A 21,208-nucleotide genomic window follows, 5' to 3' on the forward strand; every position below is an offset into this window, starting at 1 on the left:
GGGGTCGGGGAAGCTCACCGGGGAGCGGACCTCGACTCTGCGGTTGGGGGGGGGGGGGCTACCAGCGGCTCGGAGGCGGCGGTAGGCCCAATCCCCGCTGCTGCGCGAGCTTCCTCCCTCCTGGCTCTGAGGACTCGAAGGGGCATGTCCGCGCAGAGGTCGCAGGACCCCTCGTCCCCGAGGGCTGACTCAGCATGGGCCAGCCCCAAGCACGCGATGCAGAATAGGTGCGTGTCAGTGGGGGCGATGGGGGCCGAGCATAGGTTGCAAGTAGCTGCCATCGGATGCAGGAGACAGTGCGAGTATCTCCGGCGCAACTTCAACGACGGCGAATATAATCCAGTAAGTTAGTTGTAATATCAGCTTTCTAGCACACGATTTAAGCGTGAAGAGAGAGATTCTAAAGGGAATTGACGCTGCACTTGCATTATAACTGCAACGGGGTTTCAGTATTTGCATATTTGCGTCAATTGGCCAGCTCTGCTGGCGTTAGCCTATAAGATTTCAGCAGAAGTGAAGGATGAGAGGAGTTCCCATATACGACATCCGCAATGTCGAGTTCCGTACCCTTGATAGGGAACTGAAAGATACGCTGCTATCTCAGACTGACTACAGGAGCGAAATGAAATTAGCGGAAGTAGGAAGTCTGACGTAGTCAGGCTACCATTTTGCTCCGACGAAAGTGACTTGAACGCACATGCCGTTATAAGCACGACTTCCCACCTCGTACGTACGAACTTCCCAGGAGGACTTGAATGCACCATCTCTTACCAATAAGTAAATGCGTATTACATTTCCCTGCTTAAGGTGATTTTGATACTTTGATGGTTCTCGGAGGTAGTCATTGTGATTTGTTTGCTAGTCTGTAATCTGTGTTTTCCTTGCTCTGTATTTTACTTTCATTTTACTGTCCCGTATATATATCTTCTTTGTTAGATGTAGTTGTAATGTTACCTTCATAATCGCATTTTATTAAAACTGATTATACTCTTGATTGTTTTGCTGCTCACGGAACAAAGCCTCTTAAATGAGCCTCTTATAGCTACAAGCTCGATAAATTTGTGATTGACCTACAAGTTAATAATCTTGTGAACAAGAAAATTATGCTCTGTGGCCAAGGGAATCATTTTTCGTGAGAGTTCATAAGGATATCTCTCCTTGATAGTTGATAAGAACATTGCATGATTCGTTTGGCGGACAAACGGATTATCTGATGATTTGATTTGCTTTTAGTCATTCACAAATTCAAATTATAGCCCTTTTGTATTCATAATTAATTGCAATTCGTTAAGATTGATTGTCTATATAAAGAAATACAACTATATGGGCTGTGTATTACCTTTTGGGTAATTTTAAATTGTGTAAGTGATAGCCAGTATGATTAGTTATTGATTCATTAATAATTCATAAATGAAAATTAGTAAATCAATAACTGTACATTCCCCTCACATATGAGCTGGTGTTCTTACAGCTAACACAAGGAATTTGTTGTGTTTTTTTTTTTCAGGAGCTCTTGGCACATACATAAATACATATATGACACAAATACAAAGAACATTGGTAACACTTTACAATAAGGTTCATTAGCTAACATTAGTTAACTACCTTAGTTAACATGAACTAAGAATGAACAATACTTCTTCAGCATTTATTAATCTTAGTTAATATTAATTTCAACATTTACGGCATGTTATTAAAATCAAAGGTTGTATTAGTTAACATGAGTTAATGCACTGTGAACTAACATGAACAAACAATGAACGGCTGTATTTTTTATTAACTAACATTAACAAAGATGAATAAATACTGTAACAAATATATTGCTCATTGTTAGTTCATGTTAGTCAATACCATAACTAATGTTAACTAATTAACCTTATTGTAAAGTGTTAACAGAACATTTAAATAAATAAGACTAAAAAATAAAATAAATAATAATAATAAAGTGGTTTACATCTGGAACAGAAGACTTATGTACAGATTTGTGCATTATGTACTGTATATACAGCTGTATAAATAAAAATAAAATAATAATAATAATAATAATAATAATAAAGTGGTGTACATATGGAGCAGAAGACTTATGTACAGATGTGTGCATTATGTACTGTATATACATATTAAAAATGTCATTTTGGTGATCAAAGATGAGTTTTAAGGGATACAATAATTGACTACAGGGGGACTTTAAAACACATACAAATAGTAAACCTTCATGATGACAAATAACTGCTATGTTACGTGAGCGTAACCACGATAGAGATGATAATCAAAAATGGTAACAATAAAAAAAATAAAAAAAACAGCAATTGAACTGCAATTGATAATTCATGGTGACATTTTAATGTTTCACAATCTAAAATGGTCATATTGCACACCCCTATGCATGTTGTTTCGTTCTCTGCAGCTCCTCTATGGCCGCCGCAAGTTGCTGCCACTGTCAGCCAGGCTGGACTCTTGGCGCACACATACGCCCTGCAGCAGGCACCAGCTTACAGCCAATGTGCGACCGTCCAAGCGCCCATTATCGGTGTGACCCCAGCTCTCCACACTCCTCACCCTCAGTTGCCCGCACACTACCAGCTACCGCAGCAGCCTTCACAGCCGATGGCCAGCATGGTCCTCAACGTCCATAGCCAATCCCTCACTGTCGGTGGCCTGCCCCCAATACCCAGCGTCTGCCAGGTCGCCCATCCCGTCCACACGGTGGTGGGCAACAGTCACCTGACCCACCCCATGGTGCAATCCGCCACCATGACCTCCTCCACTCTGCCCACCAACGGACCTCTGACGAATGGCCTGCAGGAGAATACCAACAATGGCCTGCAGATGCTGAGAACAGTCGGACTGGGGAAATATGAATTTACAGACCCCTGGCATCCCAAAGGTAAATTATGTTTTGGTTCGGTTTTCTAGACGTTATAATGTCAAGTCAAGTCAAATTTATTTGTTTAGTGCTTTTCATGTTACTTCAAACCAGCTTTATAGAAAATCATGATGCTGATGTTTATAATATCTTAGGTTATAGCTGGGCAATAAAAAAGCTTATATTTTGCAATTATACAAGCAATCAAGCAGTATGGATTTGCTATATAGAATATATTGTTTTGCATGAGTGTACTGTGTGTATGTGGATAAAGTTGGGTGTAATAAATATCCAACTTTATATACAGAGCTGTGCGATAATACTGTTTACATTTTGTGATGATATTAAAATCATGCAGCTCGAGATTTGCTATAGCCTACAGTCTACATTACTTTATCTGAGTATACTGTAATCATTCAAGTAGGATGTACTATATATATATACAAATTTTAAGAGATTGCTGGCTAATAATATAGTTTACATTTTGATAATATAACAATCAAGCAGTTGAGATTCGCTATTTAGTATGTTTTATGTTTTGTTGCTCTGTGGTCAGGTCAGGTACTCCTTTAGTCTCCAAAAAAATCACTCGCAATCTTTGACCTGCACAACTTGATGATCTTGAATATATTTATTACTTTTCCACCTTTCACTTTCAAAAAGCCCCCCTTTCATCACCTACAAGATGAGAAGAGTTGGGGTGGATTGCTTTTCTTTTCCTTTTGTTTTTCTTTCCTACCGTGCCAGTGGAAGTTTGTAATGATTTAATGAATTTCAAGGATTATAGTTCTTCTGATGTTCGGCAGCATCCAGGAACGATTGTGAAGATCAAATAGATTTACTGGGCAGTGGATGCTTCTATAAAATTGTTGGTGGGTCTAAAATATCCAAAATAATTTCCATATAAATGGAAACCTTATGTAAATATAGTGTAAATTAATTTCAGCTCATATATCAACATAGTTGAGACAGGCAAGTTTAATGTACCATAGCTAATTTCTTAGGAATGATTTATTAGGGGAAATAAACTTGTGCTGTTTGATGGAACTCTAGTAAGTCCTAACTTTTCTTTTTGGTTTCTCGTTCTTTAGATTAGATTTGTATGATTATTGAAAAGATACCAGTGTATGGTTATTGTGTTATATTGTGTCCTAAAGCTCTAAAATCTGCCTGATTTTCTAGCCAGCCACAGGCAGAAATATATTTTTCTTTCTCCTTGTATTGAATGTCATTTTAAATCTCATGAGGTATTCATCTTCTGAAGAAGAGAGAACATGAGGCGAGTTTGCTGCCCATTTATCTGCTTACATGATGTTATGAAATCAGATGCAAAAGACTAGTTCATTAAATAGAGATAGTTTCTACTGAAATTTACAGATTCAGTAGAACTGGACATTAGTGTCAACAGAAATGGCATCACAACCCATTTTACTTTCATTGGTTTGTGTAAAGTGGGTGTTTTATACCAGAATCTGGCCTGAATGTGAGTTTGCTTTATTGCCACAGTTTTAGAAAGACTGAAGAACTTTAAACTAGAGTTTGCAACTAACAACTGTTTTGTGGACATTAATGGGTTTAGGTAATCATTTTGAGACGGTAGCATCAGAAATGTAGAAATTAGTTAAATTAAACGTTATATTTTGAAGTAGAAAGACTGAAAGTATTTTCTTGCAAAACATACTCCAATAATCTTTAAAGTGTAGAAATGGTGAATTTTTTCAAGGAGATTAGTGAAAACAGAACATATGACAAGTTAGATGCTCTGATTCAGACCTTGGCATTTGAATAATCCTGTGAAATACAGATACATAGATTTATCTTGAATTGTGGCTGTTCTACAGACAAAGATTGAGACTTTGCACAATGCATTTAAGAACGTATGTAATCTGATACAATGTAGGAGATGATTGCAAACTAATGGTTGTACAGAACAGGACAAGCTAGACATGTTAGCAACCAAGGGACACATGCAGTTGTAGGGAATGGGGTATATTGGTACACATATTTTCCAGATGAAAGTGTAGATATGGCCAGAGCAGATCTAAAGGAAGGATAAAGTGTTGTGAGATGGGTTCGTAGTGTTTTTTACATTTACATTTTATCAATAGCATTGCATTCAAGGTTTTTGTTTTACTATGCATTTCCTGGGAATCAAAACCCATGAGCTTGGCATTTCTAGCACTTTACTTTGAATACTCAGAATAGGGTGTGGAGTAACATTCTTACTGATAATGTTGGTACAATTGGACTCAAGTCTAGATGACTCTCTCTTTAATGTTTGTTTAATTAATCTAGAGTTCTTATGTCTCCGTTAGTGTCAAGTTCAGTCTTAATTTATAACCTCCATTTCTGTTTATCAAACCCCTTGTGCTGCTATGTGAAAGTGTATCTCTGACAGGTCGGGTTTTGGATGAATTATCACGGCTTTATCTCTCTAAACAGTAAAAGCTGCTCCACACAGCTTGATCTGCCCCTCCACTCCTCCAAGAACACTAGAGACGTCCATCAGAATCTGACTAGATCCTACTGATTAGTGCCTTGACTTAGATTAGTTGCATTGATTTTTAGTAGTGTTTGCCAAGTCAAGTTTACTATCAATGCTTATATTTAGAGTTAGTGATTGAATGCAGATTTGACCTCTTCCCCCCCCCAAGTACTGTTTTTGAATTACACATTTAACACAGTGCATTGCATTCCTGTAAGTGAATATGTAATTGATGAAATCTAAAGTGAAATATTGAGGTTGAAATGTGTCTCCTTATAGATGTGAGAGCATGTTAATTAGGGCTGGACCCGAATATTCGATCGGTGGGTTGGTATTCGATGTGAAAATTTGACATTCGAATATTTTTTTTATTTATTTATTTTTGCACACCTGGGATCCCCCGCGAAACGGTTCTCATTCGCGCTTGAATAAGGTCGGCGACACACTGGCTGCGTGGCGTGTCCGTTTTTATTTCGGCTCCCATGTTAACAGGTTGGAGTTTGCACACTGTCTGCGTGAGACACGTGTCTCAGGCTCGAGCCATGCGGAAAACGCGCGCATGCTAGAAATAGAACCGACGCCAGTGTTCCAGCAACGGGAGTGTTATCTGGCTAGAGCGCAGAACAGTGGAGTTTGTATGGACCGAAGTGCATGCCTGAGCTTGTGTTTTGGGTTCCCTTTCGAGAGGTCTCTACTATTGCGTAAGTAGCTTACGCTATGGGAAAACTCCTTTTCTCGAGAATATGAAGCCAAATTTTTTTTAAACGCAGTGTAGCTGCACAGCAGACACAGATGAGCAGCGAAAGCGGTCATTGGCTGTGCTGCAGCAACTGCATAAACGTATGACTGGGCAGCTAAGACACGCGGTCCAATCAGGGCCATTCGCGCCCTGACTTGCGTCATAGCCCGCCAGAATGGGCGTGGCTAGAGGCTATAAGTATAGCCTCCCGCGCTGTCATAGTCAGATCTAATCTCCTTCAGCGAACCTTCCCTTCGCTGGACTCCGGAAACCGAAGCCTTCGCCGCCGTTGACAGGCACTACCAACTGCATCGCAGACTGAGGACGCCGGCTTCTCCCGCCGCCTTCAAGCTGCCCTGCTGAGCCGTTCCGGCGCGCCGTATCCTTTTTGAATTAACAAGTGTACACGTACACTTCTAAAAGAGAAATTTCCACGAGGCGTTGTTGCAAATGCTTCGCACATAATGTGCAGAGGACCTCTCTTTGGGGGAGATCGACGAGCTCTACTTCCGGCCCACCACCGTCGACTCAAACCGGCAGTAAAGCGAGCCTGGACGCCGAAATGATCCGTGTTCTCTCCAGAGCCGTCGAAGACCTCGACATCGAGTGGTCTTCCCCTGAAGAGCCTACATGCAGCAGGCTCGACGAGTGGTTCCTGCAGGGGCGCCGGCAGGCCCCCCAACAGAGACCCGCCCCGTTCTTCCCTGAAGTTCATGACGAGCTCTCTAAGTCGTGGAAAGCGCCACACTCAGCTCGCTTGAAACACTCTTTTCCTCCGATATGAGGCGATGCCTCCCCTGGAAGAAGCGGTGGCCGCCCACCTCTGCCCGCCCTCTGCTGCCGGATGGAAGTCCATCGCTTCTCATCCCTCGAAGCCCTTCCGCGTTACGTCAGCTCTCGCCGGTTGCGCTTATGCCCCTTTAAAAATGAATAAAGGTAGCGAGCGTGCCTGTTATACAACACGCACCCCTACACACAAACACTGTCAACTCGACACTCACTCTCCCCCCACCCAGCGCGGGAGAAATATTAACCCTCTGGGCGCCACGGTCGAGTTTACTCGACAAGATGCGGCACTGAATAAAACGGCCGATTTTGTCAAATAGGGTGTCAAATTTCGTTCAACCTCCCCTCCACTAGTTGGCAGACATGTCATACTTCATCCCCGACTCAAAAAAAGGTCATGCTTCTATACAAAATCTTCGAGCTAGAGCGCATTGAATCAGTGCGAACAAAAGCGGAGCTAGTGTGCAAGTGAGCCATTTTATCAGAGCAATATTGTCAACATCAGTGAGTATTTGCATTAGATTATTATTATTATTATTATCTAATGGCATCAATAAAGCTTACCCGCAATGAAGTGTTGTGTCTTCTATTCACGGACCCTGATTCTGAAGGGGAATAACGTTATCTGCCTTCAGAAAATGACGGTGATTCTGAAAGTGAAAGTATAGCCCTACACCAAGCACAAACGGTGAATCCTTTGCCCAATATAACGTTAGATGGTCCTTTGCCCAATGTCAGTGGTGGGAACAATGTTTCCCGGGGTCGGAGTGTTCATCGCGAAGTTAGCAGGCGTGTTAGTGTTGTGGGGAACGAGGCGGCCGCGGGAGATTTTTACCGCGCTAGCCGTGACCGTGTGCCTCTCCGCAATCGCGGCGACAGTATTGTGGTGGAGACTTTGTCTAATGCCACTGGGTATGTTAGACGAGGTCGAAGTATTCATAGGGCAGTTAGGGGGCAACGTGGAGGCAGGGTGGGGAGTCGCAATGACAATGACAGTAGTCCGAGCTGTGCACATTCGGCGCGCGCGCGAGGCAGAACTGGCCGCGCCCGCGCGCGCTGCTGCTCGTAGCAGGAGAAGAGGTGATGTGACACGGGGCAGAGGGGCTATTATGCATAGTCTATCGCAAGACCACACCATGAAACACTACAAGAAATGTCACCTGGATGAATAGGGAGTCATTATCTCTACAGCAAAAGCCCTGCAACAATTGTTTTTGTCTGCCATTTATTACACTGTTGATTTACTATCTATTTCCCTGACCATTTAGTAGTGTACACAATATGTGTTCTTTTTTTGTGTTCATGTCCTTGTGATGTGTGTGTCTTTGTCAGCTAAAAAAAACAAACAACCAAATAAACATCAACAAAAACCATAAAAAATTTATAATCCAAGATGGCGGCCACCATATGACGTCATAATATGCAAATTAGATGGGAAAATGTAATCCCTACATAAACTTTGGGTCATCCTTAATATTTCTCTAATTTACAGAAAGTCTCTATCTTTTATCACTTTTAAGATATAGCCTTTTGAAATTAAGATGTCAAAATCGAACGTTTTAGGAAAAAACCTCTGGCGCCTAAAGGGTTAAACATAGCCCGTGTCCACTCTTCAGCGCGCACAGCTACACATAAAACTGTTCCCGCATCAGTTTTCCCTCAAACACATGCTGGGAACATGAACACGAGTGTGCCCGCTGTACAGCGCTTGCTCTCGCTCATGAGCGCTGTATACACGGCACCTATGGTTCAAAACGGCCTGGCGGCCGGGTCCATATCTCACAGCGACCCACCCCCAGCCTTTATTCATCCCCTAGCCCTGCGGGCCAGAGCCTGGGAGGCCATCCCTGGCATATCATTATGGGTGTTGAACGTAATCAAACACGGCTACTCGCTACAGTTTGCTCGCAGACCGCCACGCTTTTCAGCCGTGGTCGAGACGAGAGTGAGAAAAGATGTTTGACATGTTCTCCGCACCGAGGTGCTCAAACTGTTAGAAAAGGGTGCTGTCGAAACAGTACCCCCCTCATAGAGCGACGCGGGACTATACAGCCGTTATTTCCTCGTCCCGAAAAAGGATGGTGGTCTTCGACCCATTCTGGATCTCAGACGCTTGAACAAAGCACTGGCGATACGCCCGTTCAGAATGCTGACAACCAAACATATCCTCGCGCAAATTCGCCCGGGAGATCGTTTTTTCTCAGTGGATCTGAAGGATGCCTATTTTCATATCTAAATATCGCCTCATCACAGGCAGTTTCTGAGATTCGCTTTCGAGGGACAGACATACCAATACACGGTTCTACCGTTCGGTCTATCGTTGGCCCCCCGTACATTCACGCAGTGTATGGATGCAGCACTTTCCCCCCTGAGACAGCGGGGAGTGCGAATACTAAACTACCTCGACGATTGGCTGGTTTTAGCACAATCAGAGGAACAGCTGATAACGCACCGATCTTGGATCATCAGCCATCTAGAATGCCTGGGTCTGAGGATCAATTTTTCCAAGAGCTCGCTATCCCCCAGACAGAACATTTCCTTTCTGGGGATAGTAATAGACTCTATACATATGAAAGTGCGCCTCTCGGCAGAGCGCGCACTCTCTGTCCGGCGCCTCGCGGCATCTTTCAGAGCGGGCGCCCGCGCCCCCCTCAAAAGATTCCAGAGAATGCTAGGTCTTATGGCCTCAGCATCAGCAGTGCTCCAGCTCGGATTACTGCAAATGTGCCCTCTCCAACTCTGGCTAAACAGCCGCGTACCAGCTCAAGCGTGGCGCTCCGGCCACTTACTGATCAAAGCGAGTCACGGCTGCATCAGAGCCCTGACTCCCTGGAAAGCTGTCGACTGGTACCAGTCGGGCGTGAGTTTAGGTGTGATTTCGAGGAGGAAGGTGGTCACGACAGATGCCTCCAACCTAGGTTGGGGAGCCCTTTACGAGGGCAGGCCCATCTCTGGCCTTTGGTCGAGCCCAGAGAAGCGCCTACACATAAACTGTCTGGAGATGAGAGCGGTCGCTTTAGCTCTCAAAGCCTTGCTCCCGCACCTGAGAGGCGATCACGTCCTAGTCCGAACGGACAACATGACAGTGGTTGATTACATAAACCGCCAGGGCGGCCTCAGGTCAGACACTTTGCACAACATGGCCAGGAGTCTAATCCTGTGGGCTCAGCACAACCTACGCTCCCTGAGGGCGGCACATGTGCCAGGCGTTCTGAACCAGGGTGCAGATATGCTTTCAAGAGACAACGTTCCCCCGGGGGAATGGTCTCTCCACCCTCAGACAGTTCAGCTAATATGGAGCACCTTCGGCGAGGCAGAGATCGACCTCTTCGCCTCCGAAGACAACGCTCACTGCCCATTATTTTATTCAAAGAGTATGTATGGCTCTTTGGCCACATATGGCCGAACCGCCCATTATACGCTTTCCCCCCGGTTGCGATGCTACCTCAGGTCCTCAAACGGATCAGGGAGAGAAAATGTGCAGTGCTTCTTGTAGCCCCCCTCTGGAGAAACCGGCTGTGGTTCTCAGAGCTGGCTCAGCTGCTGAATTCAGCCCCGTGGCCGATCCCGCTGAGGAAAAATCTCCACACGCACGCGAACGGAAAAATCTGGCACCCCCGTCCCGACTTGTGGGCCCTCCATGTATGGCCTCTCAGCGGATACCCGGGACATCCCAGATAAAGTGGCAAAAACCATTACTGAAGCTAGAGCGCCGTCAACCAGACACCTCTACGCGCAGAAATGGAAAGTGTTCTCTAGCTGGTGTACCGCTAGAAACCTAAGCCCACACTCGTGCGAGATACGCAGTATCCTAGTTTTCTTACAAGAGCTGCTGGACGCGGGTCGCACCCCCTCCACGCTCAAAGTATATGTGGCAGCCATAGCGGCATTTCACGCCCCAGTGGCCGGGCAATCACTAGGGAAAAACGACCTGGTCGTCCGCTTCCTTAAAGGGGCTAGGAGACTAAACCCTTCGCGCCCCCCCCCCCTCCGTGCCTATCTGGGACCTCTACACGGTCCTGGAAGCACTGAAGGGCGCCCCATTCGAGCCGCTACAGTCTGCCAACCTGAAGCACCTTTCGCTAAAAACCGCTCTGTTACTGGCGCTCGCTTCAGTTAAGAGAGTGGGAGATCTGCACGCGCTGTCTTCGAGCGCGTCCTGTCTCGAGTTCGGACCTAACGATTGTAGAGCTGTCCTTAGGCCGAGACATGGGTATATTCCTAAAGTGCTCTCTACCCCAGTCAGAGCACAGGTTATTTCCCTGACAGCTCTCTCCTCTCTGGAGGATGAAAGAGATGCAAATTTACTCTGCCCCGTCAGGGCTCTCAGAGTATATCTGGAGCGCCCTGCCTCATTCAGACAGTCAGAGCAGCTTTTTGTATGCTTCGGCGGCCACACCAAGGGTCTGGCCGTCTCAAAGCAAAGTTTATTGCACTGGATAGTTGACGCGATATCGCTGGCTTATGAGTCTAAGGGCCTTCACTGCCCCTTGGGCATCAGAGCTCACTCCACTAGAGGCATGGCCTCTTCCTGGGCTTGGTCGAGTGGAATACCCTTACAGGATATCTGTGCGGCGGCCGGCTGGGCCTCGCCGTCCACTTTTATCAGGTTTTATAACCTACAAGTCCCTGCCTTGCATTCTAGAGTGCTTTCGGTACGAGGGTGTTGTCACAAGCCCCCCCCCCCCCCCCCCATACATAAACTACGTATATGGGTTTTCTCCTCTGTCTAACGTGGGCCCGTTATCTCCGGTCCCGTTACAGAATCATATCATATATAACATTATATTATGACCCTCTTAGGCCACACTTATGTTCCTTGAAGCCCGTCACTCTTATTTGGATCATGCTTTACTCTCACGGATTCAGGTTTCTGCCTGCCTACATTAGAGTGAAGTCAAGCACGCACTGCGTTTTGAAGGGAAGTTCCCATAGCATAAGCTACTTATGCAATAGGAGAGACCTCTCAAAAGGGAACGTCTTGGTTACTAACGTAACCTCGGTTCCCTGAGAAGAGGGAACGACTATTGCGTAATCCGCCGTGCTTGTGCTTTATAGGTGTATCGCTTCAGTCGATTTAACCTGACTATGACAGCGCGGGAGGCTATACTTATAGCCTCTAGCCACGCCCATTCTAGCGTGCTATGACGCGAGTCAGGGCGTGAATGGCCCTGATTGGACCGTGCGTCTTAGCCGCCCTGTCATAGGTTTATGCAGTTGCTGCAGCTACACTGCGTTTTAAAAAATTTTGGCTTCATATTCTCGAGAAAAGGAGTTTTCCCAAAGCGTAAGCTACTTACGCAATAGTCGTTCCCTCTTCTCAGGGAACCGAGGTTACGTTAGTAACCGAGACGTTAAGCTGCGTTGCTTTGACATTGTGGAAAATAGAATAATAGAAATAAAATATATTAGCCTTTTTACCTGTTATCAATCTAAATTAATCTCGTTTTTAATTTAATTTAATTTCGTTTTTCTTTATTTAAATTTAGTTTTTCTTTATTTAAATTTTTTTTTCTTTTTTTTTTTTCTTTATTTAAATTTCGTTTTTCTTTATTTAAATTTCGTTTTTCTTTTATTTAAATTTCGTTTTTTCTTTATTTAAATTTCGTTTTTCTTTATTTAAATCTAAAATCCTTTACAGTGTCAGTAATTTGTTAGTCAGAAAAATATTAGACTACCTTATTAAAAGTATTGCTTAAGTTAACAGACCTGTGTGTGTGCGTTTTATAGCACTAGTGCAGTGTCCGTTCTCGGAGCATATAAGCCCTGCCCGCGTGAGGTGCGATGCTTCCCGCTCGCGTTCTGTAGTTAAGGCTACTAAAAGTTTATTAATTCTGAATGTGTCACGTCTTGTGTGTCCATCTATATTGCACCAAATGCGACACTGCACTCCCTTGTGAAGTCGACTGGATGAACGGTTCTCGAAATAATCAAAATACAATTGGACATACAGACACATAGAGATTCCTGCCTTTATTAGAGAGAAGAATATGTTCAGCCCCCTCTCTCTCCGAAGCTTCGAATATTCGATGTTCATTACTACCGAAGCGTCGAAGCTCAAAAAATGGTATTCGGACCAGCCCTAATGTTAATTGCTTCACACTGATGATTTATTTTAGGGGTGTGCGATTATCACAATTTGGGACGATTAAAATGTCTCCATGATCTTCCTTTGAATAGAGATCATAGTATCTTTCTACTGGGAACATTGTATAATTTCACTTCTGATTTCATCCTTCAGCAATTGATTGGGTCGTAGGAACTAGGAAGTTGGCCCTTACTAACTATATAGAGGCAGATCTGAATGCCAGTTTGCTGTCAGTTATGGAGGATATAGCATATGCATTAATAAATAATAATAATGACGTGAATAAATCGTTTGTAATATCATTTGGTTTCTCTGACCAATATATATTTTTTAAAATTCAGTGAGCATGCCCTCTGTATCTCTCATGATTATGGACTTTCAGTTTGTTTTCATCAGTTTCCTTTGTTTCTTAGTTTGTCTGTCTTGACCTGATTTCTCAGTTTGTTTGATTAGTTTTGTTCGTTGATTTCATTCACCTGTTGTCATTTAACCCTCTGGGGTCTGAGCTGTTTTCTGGGCCCTGGAGGTGTTCTGACATGCTCTGACATTTGTGGTTATTTCTGTTACTTGTGACATTTTCATGGCTAAAGTCTAATTACACTGTATTCAGCACAAACTCTGCTACAATAATATATCAGCAGCATGTATGTAAAAGTTTGTAGTTTTGAGATAATGACATTTATGCGTGGTTTGTGAAAATACAAAAAAAAAAATTCTCACTGAAATAAGGCCATGAAACCCATACTGATTATTTCTTCACAAGACTTTTGAAAATTGTATGACGTAGCCTAAAATATTTGCTCTAAAACTATGTGAAAATCACCCTGACTGCTCATTCAGAGAAGACAATATATTGATTTAAATTTTTTACTAGGGATGTCCCGATCAGGTTTTTTTGCCCTCGAGTCCGAGTCCGAGTCATTTGATTTTGAGTATCTAACGATACCGAGTCCCGATCCGATACTTCTATAATACATAAAAAAAAGAATAAAGAAGAGCGAAAAACAGATCCAGGATGTTCCTTATTTTTTATTTAATTCACCTTATTTTAACATTCAACAACTCTGTTAACAAACAGAGCACTTCTGTGAGGTAGCTTGAACAATCAAGTAATAAATAACATAAATTCTTCACTTTTGGACTTAGTGCAACAGTAAATATAAAAAAAGTCTAATATATAAACAAATAGCACCTCAACTTAAAATACCCAGCAGGCATGTAAACAAATAAAATAAAATAAAAGTGCCACAGTGTTTGCAAAGCCAGTAATGTGCTTTTAGGAACTGCACTTGCCGGTTTCACACTGCACGCGTTAGCAGAGCGTGCAGCGCGTATTTTTTTCGGCCCCCATGTTAACAGATTAGAGCATTCACACCGCACGCAGAGGCGGCGCGGCAGCGCGTAGCAGGAGCAGAGCAGAAGCAGCAGTGCCGCGATCGTTTCGGTGCCCAGTCTATTTTTGCTGCGCATTGATGATATCTATTGTGTATATCACTGCTCCTGCGCTGCTAACGCTCTGCTAACGCGTGCAGTGTGAAACCGGCGTGAAACCAGCGTAACTCTGTGCTACCGCATAACTGTAGATGTGTTAAAAATATATATACATATATATCCGAGTCCTGATCGGGAGGTAACGTCCGATTCCGATCGAGTCTGAAACCACGTGATCGGGCCCGATTTCCGATCACGTAATCGGATCGGGACATCCCTAATTTTTACGACATGTTTTGTGTGAGAAAGCTTTATGTGGAGGTAATTAATATGTAAGCTTTTCACACCTGAGAAAGACAAAGACCCTCCCCTAACGGCCCTATTAGGAGCTATCAGGCCCTGTCATTCTGAGCAACCTTTCACAAAGAATGAGGAGATTTAAAAAAGAATGGCTTTTAGATAGTTTGGATTTATTTACAACACAACATAATCCAAAGATACACAACAAATGACAACAAAGCACTTATTGAAAACAATGATCCAAAGACAGAGACCTTTCTGCCATTCCTAAAAACATTGTACATACCTTTCATTTCCAAGGTGTTTGATTTTCACTTTACCATGTTCATGTACAGAGACTCGTGTGAATGTTGAAGTCAGCAGGACTCAGTGGCATCTGGGCCCTGAAAAAAAAAAAAGTGAACATACTGATATCAAGAGAAAGGCCTGCACGATTTTTGGGAATAAATTTTAGATTGTTATGGTTAAAATTGCTTTTTAAAATTCACAGAATACACACACACACACACACACACACACACACAAATGTTTCCAACAATATATAATTTAATGAACACCAGGTTTGTTGTGCCTTGTAGGCATAGGCTATGCGCAGTGCTGCATAAAATAATAACAATAACCTATAGCAGCCTATAAATCTTCCAAAAGATTTCAGTAACAACTAAGCTAGAGAAAAATATATTGATTATCATGTTACTTCAAATGTTTCCATTCGTTATGATGATATGAAATTAGATAATAGTAAAAACATGAAGCCGTTTGGTGCGTTTTGCTTTTCAAACATGATCGCGATCCAAAATATGATACATTCAAACGCGATCGCGCTCAAATATAAAACGTTATGGTAACCATATAGCCTACATATCTACGTTTGAGCAGATATCCACAAACACAGTAACAGTAAACACGGGTCTAAAAATTATAATATTCACCATATATCTAGCAACAGTTCAACTGCAATGTGAAATTTATGCAACAATAACAAACTAATATGTAAGAATTTCTTACCTTACATCTTTCTTGTCTTCAAATCGCGTTCTTCTTCTTCAACGTAAGCTCACGGCGCGTCTTTCAAACTCGACGAAAAGCAGAGACTTGTGAAGTGTTTTGGTGTTTTGTTTTTGAGGTAATGAGCGCGTTCGCGTTCCATGTGGAAATTTGCATGTGAATCTCTTTTGCGCGAGTGGGCGTGGTCAAATTAAAAATAATTAGGAAGCGTTTGAGAAGCTGGACATCTTGTTAGTTTTATACAAATTACTTAAACAGAGAATATTTGTTTTCAGTTTGAATCCAATCATTTAAAAGTACACACTTAAATGTTTATAAAGGTATATGGCTCATAAATGTGTGACAAGTATTCGCTGAGTTTTGTTTCAGTTTATAGTTGTGCTCAAGAAAAAAAAGTTCACCGCGACGGAGAGGCGCACACCCTGTTTATTTTCCAAAAAAAAGTTTTGATTTGATTGTAAGTGGACACATACAAAATTAGAAATATCACAGATTCTTTTTTTATATTTCTTTTTTCTGTATGACCATAAATGACGGAGAAATTTAAGTTTATATTTAAGTTTATAGTGCTACAATGTGAAGAAAATCCAGCAAAACGCGCCGGCGCGTTTGCCGACCTCAGAGGGTTAACCCGTTTAATCCCAAATGTTTTCTTGCAATTTGAGTACATGCATTTTACTCCTTAGACCTCCCTAACACACAAACGTTATGCCCTCTTTGATTTTATGTTGGTAAAGTTGGTGAAATATTAAGTTTTATACTTGGTCACAAAAGTGACCGGTGGGAAACACCATAGTCAGAATTCATACAAATTCTTCAATTAGACCTATTTACACAGCACATTCCAAAACATCCATAACATTGTTTTGTCATTTCATGAAGGAGGCTTAGTGAGGTGAAAAGGTTGTCATGTACAAAGTTACACCCTGGAGGAACTTCTGCTTGTTCGGCTAGACTCCTATGGGCTAGTCCATGACTACACTTTGGCCCTGTCCTAGGCCAGTTTCAGGGAGATGCGTGTGCACTCATTCAGTGCACTAAAGATGGGCCGTACGTTGTAGAAAGGGTTGTTTGTGGTCATGTGTGGGGCACACCAATTGGTTCTCATGAACATCTGCCTAATCCTCCAGATAGTTCACCTATGCATCGCCATTCAATAGTCTACCTGGCAAATGGGCCGTTTCACCCTGGTACTCCCTAGGGCCTTTTATTGGCTTTTTATTGTGGGCCTTTTATTGTGGCCAGCCTTAATTAAGGCACACCTGTGCAATAATCATGCTGTCTAATCAGCATCTTGATATGCCACACCTGTGAGGTGGATGGATTATCTCGGCAAAGGAGAAGTGCTCACTAACACAGATTTAGACAGATTTGTGAACAATATTTGAAAGAAAAATAGGCCTTTTGTGTACATAGAAAAAGTCTTAGATCTTTGAGTTCAGCTCATGAAAAATGGGGGCAAAAACAAAAGTGTTGTATTTATAATTTTGTTCAGTGTAGGATTAACAGCCAAAACCTGTGTTTTCAATTGAAGCACTGTGTTATACTACTGGTCACATTTGTGACCGTTAACAAATTTACACGTCTTACGAGCAAAATATATATGCAGGAGTATAATTCTCAAAATATATCAGTAGTAGACCCTTTAAAGAATATATGTACAAAATATGATAGTTCTATCTGATAATTAAGATGTTTTACATACTACTTTTTGTAGCTGTCTGAGGAAGACATCTTCTTCTAGATGTGCAAGCAGGAAGTCATGTCATGTGACCTTTCACACTAGTCACATGATATTAATACATTTTAATCAAGACAATCTATTTTTTCATTTAAAAGTTGAATTTCTTGACCAAAGCCAAAAACAACATTTTTAGAGCTTCCAAAAATAAGAAAAAAGATGCGGCCACAATTGTGACTGGTGGGATTAAACGCGGTGTATTAAAGGAGACATATCATGCTTTTAAATCGTTCCTTTTTACATATAAATCATACATTTGTAGTCTATATAAAGTGGAACTGCAATGCTTGGGTCTGAATTCCTCATTATTATAGCTCCACAGGCCCCTTTTCTACCCCTTTTCTGATGTGCGTCTGAGAGCAACTCGTTTTGGTGCGGTCTCTTTAAATACAATTGAGACACTTCATACCCCGCCCCCTCTCCAGGATGCAGAGGTGACACTCGGTTCAACTCCACCCCGTTCGGCCATTTTTGTAGTTTGATAGCAGAGATACGATTATCTAGCGGCATAGAAACTTTTTATTCACGCGTTATTAACAAAATTTCAACAACGGAAGACTTGTCCAGCCAGCTTTACATGTTCGAGCCAGAGTCGGAGCCGGAGTGAGATGAAAATGAAGACGACGAACCTGCAGAACAACGTCTTCATATGGATGTATCGCAATGGTGTGTTACTGTATTTACACATGAAACTTTGGTCTTCCGACCTTTTACCACTGTGTCGATTTATTTTGATTAATATGTGGGAGGGAGAGAGAGCAAGACAGCGTCTAGTTTGGAGACGGTGTCTTGTTTACATTTTCACCTGGCTCCGAAGAGAGAGAGAGTGCGTGTGCGCGACCGGGTCTCTCTCTCTGCTCGTTCTTTCAGTTAAACATGCGCCCTGTCACAAGCGCCGCAGTTCATCTACATTAGACGGTGTAATGAAGCGTGTGGGTTACTACATCCAACAACCGAACATTTTAACTTACCCTCTCGTAACTTCTGCATCTTTTAGCTTGGACTACAAAATTGCAGCGAGAAATAAAAATGGCGGATTGCTCGAAGTGTTGGGCTGGAAGAAACAATGTCCTTATTTGGCAGTTCCGCTGCAAATACTGTGACGTAATAGTTCACAAAACGTCATAGATAACAGAAAAATCGGAACAGGTTGAAAAATAAGGCCAAAACAGAATATAAAGATATCAACGAAGCACCTGAAGAGAATAATTTCAACTTTTCTGTACTTCTAAACACTCCAAATATACAACAAAATGCATTTAAGGGCTAAAAAAGTGGATTTAGCATGATATGTCCCCTTTAATACTTCCTATTTGGTTCAGTTCAATGTCGGTCATCGTCAGTGTTAAGTTGGTTGTGTTAGTTTTCCCATTGTATTCCTGCGAGTTTCTAATTAAAGACTGTTTCTGAGTTTCCTATGTTGTGAGCTATACTCACTTTAGCCGACCATGATAGTATCAGTTCAGTATCAGTTCCACAAATAAATGTAGCGGTATCAGACTCATTCTAGAAAAAATGGTATCGTGCATCCCTAGTAAAAACAGTAATGTTGTGAAATATCATTACAATTTAAAATAACTGTTTTCTATATGAATGTATTTAAATTTTTTATTATTCCTGTGATGCAATGCTGGATTTTCAGCCCTCAGTGTCACATGATCCTTCAGAAATTATTCTAAAATGCTAGTTTGCTGCTCAAGAAACAGATTATATTTATTTCTTATTTGAAACTGATTTTTTTGTAACATTGTAAATGACTTTACGGTCACATTTAATGTGTCCATGCTGAATAAAATTATTAATTGTATTAATTCCTTCAAACTTTTGAATGGTAGCAGCTCACTAGGTTTTAGAACAGAACTAGTGTATATTGTAGCTGGATACATTATGATTCAGAAATGAGACTTCTGCAGTTATGTGTGTTTTGGTAATTTCGAGTTTATGAGTGTTAATGCTTCTAGCCATAGAAGCTCAATTTCATGCATTGTTGCTTGCCGGATTGTGTCAGAACACAATTCCTAATGCAACGCGACTACAAGTCACATTCTGAGCTGTGCCACAAGGGACAGTAGCGATCATTAGCATAAACTGCCTTCCTCCACAGTCGGTTTTCTCTTTTAGGCAAACTATTGTCATGGCAGAGCAGGGATTTGAAGAGAATCTTTAGGAGGTTTGTTAAAGTTACCGTTGACATGTAAATAGCAGCTAGCTGAATAATATTACATCTGTTTTAATGTCATTTAAAATCAGAGAATATTGCTCCCTTGAGTATTAATGTTTGTTTACACACAAATATTTGCATCTGCGTATGTGCATACAACACAGTTTTGAGTGCCATTGCTGCATGACTTAAATTCATCATGTACTGACGCAAGTTCCCTTCCCTTTCAAACCAATGTGATGTTACCAAAAAGATCATAAAATTAAATAAAATTAAATGTGTTTTTTTTTGGCACATTTGTTACAGTGAAATTCTGGTCACATTGTTGTATTGTCATCTACCGTTGCTGCACAGCGCTCATAAGTAAAAGAGGGATTCTTGATGTAGGCTGGCGGAGTGAGATTGTAATATTTCCTAGGAATGTAAGGCAAACGTTTTGAATAATGTGCACTTATGAATTGTGCACAATAAGATCAGTAACATGTATTAAGAAAGTAAATAATGTGAAATTAAAGAAAAAAATCAGAGAAGTAACAAACACTTGCAATAGTTTCTCCTTGCACATGTCGAGAGCTGCATGATTGACTTAATCTGAGAAAAAAAGAGATTGTACAATAGTCTCTTTCAGACAGCTATGGTTTATATGCATGTATTCTGACCTTCGCAGTGTGTGTGGCCTATCAGAGAGCGCGCTCCAGATCTTCTCATCTCATATCTATAGCTCCACTGTTATCGATTCACAGCTCTTTTGTTCTGGAAGGACATGTTTCACAAGTTTCGAGCATTCTTTCCAGTTCCACAGAAAGAGGAAAGTGCTCTTGGAGGATCGGCAGACTGAATCAGATTAATGCATTTCTTCTCAGCTTTACACTTTTGAGCCATTCAGAAGTGTGTTTATGCATTTTAAAGCACACAAATGTAAACACAAAGGAAATGCATGGCCTTACAACATTATCTGGAGCATAATGTTATGGATGTACACTACAGTGGTGTCTAAGAGTTGTTTTGACCATTTAATGCTAATTTAATGTCAGAAGATGATCATGAATTGAGAGCACCTTGTGCTTCGGAAGGAGCAAGAAAGTCACAAAATGTACTTATTATTATCTTATTAACGTACTATCAGTTGTGCAAAACTTTCAATATTTATTTTTCATTTTGTGTCTTCGCTTTTCTTTGTCTATAGTTTTTCAAAATTTGTACCCCACTGTACAGTGTTTTTGCACTGGCTAAAACAAATGATTCATACACAAATGTTAATAACAATTGGAAAAAAATGTGTTAATTTTCCTTTAAAATGTTCCTTCCTGGTCCTATAGATTGTCCTGTGCTATTTTATGATTATGGTCTTCTCCCGAGAACACTGACCCAGTTAAATAGAGAATAATTTCCTGCCATCCATTCTATCCCTGGCTCAAATTAATAGGGAACATTTTAGGCAGATAATCACATCACCTTTCCCTTATTAGTTTGTCAGACGTCTGCGGAACAGCTGTCAGAGGCATGTGACGTATAGCTCTAATGATGCTGAGATGCTTATACCAGCCAATTATTCAAATTATTGCATGGAAAGCAAGCACATGAAATGCAGAAGTGACTTTGA

At 41.7% G+C, this 21,208-nt stretch overlaps 1 protein-coding gene across 2 annotated transcripts in view; it reads left to right on the forward strand.

Moving 5' to 3' along the window:
* The window catches only part of LOC307148223 (kelch-like protein 29), a 264,387-nt gene that overhangs the window by 102,760 nt on the left and 140,419 nt on the right, over positions 1–21,208 (forward strand). For both annotated transcript variants that reach the window (XM_079853579.1, XM_079853580.1), the window contains one exon: positions 2,408–2,887. In XM_079853579.1, coding sequence (XP_079709705.1) covers positions 2,408–2,887 — 480 coding nt within the window. The remainder of the gene's footprint in view (positions 1–2,407; positions 2,888–21,208) is intronic.

This window comes from Squalius cephalus (genome assembly GCF_949319135.1).
Source record: "Squalius cephalus genome assembly, chromosome: 20".
Classification (NCBI taxonomy): domain Eukaryota; kingdom Metazoa; phylum Chordata; class Actinopteri; order Cypriniformes; family Leuciscidae; genus Squalius; species Squalius cephalus.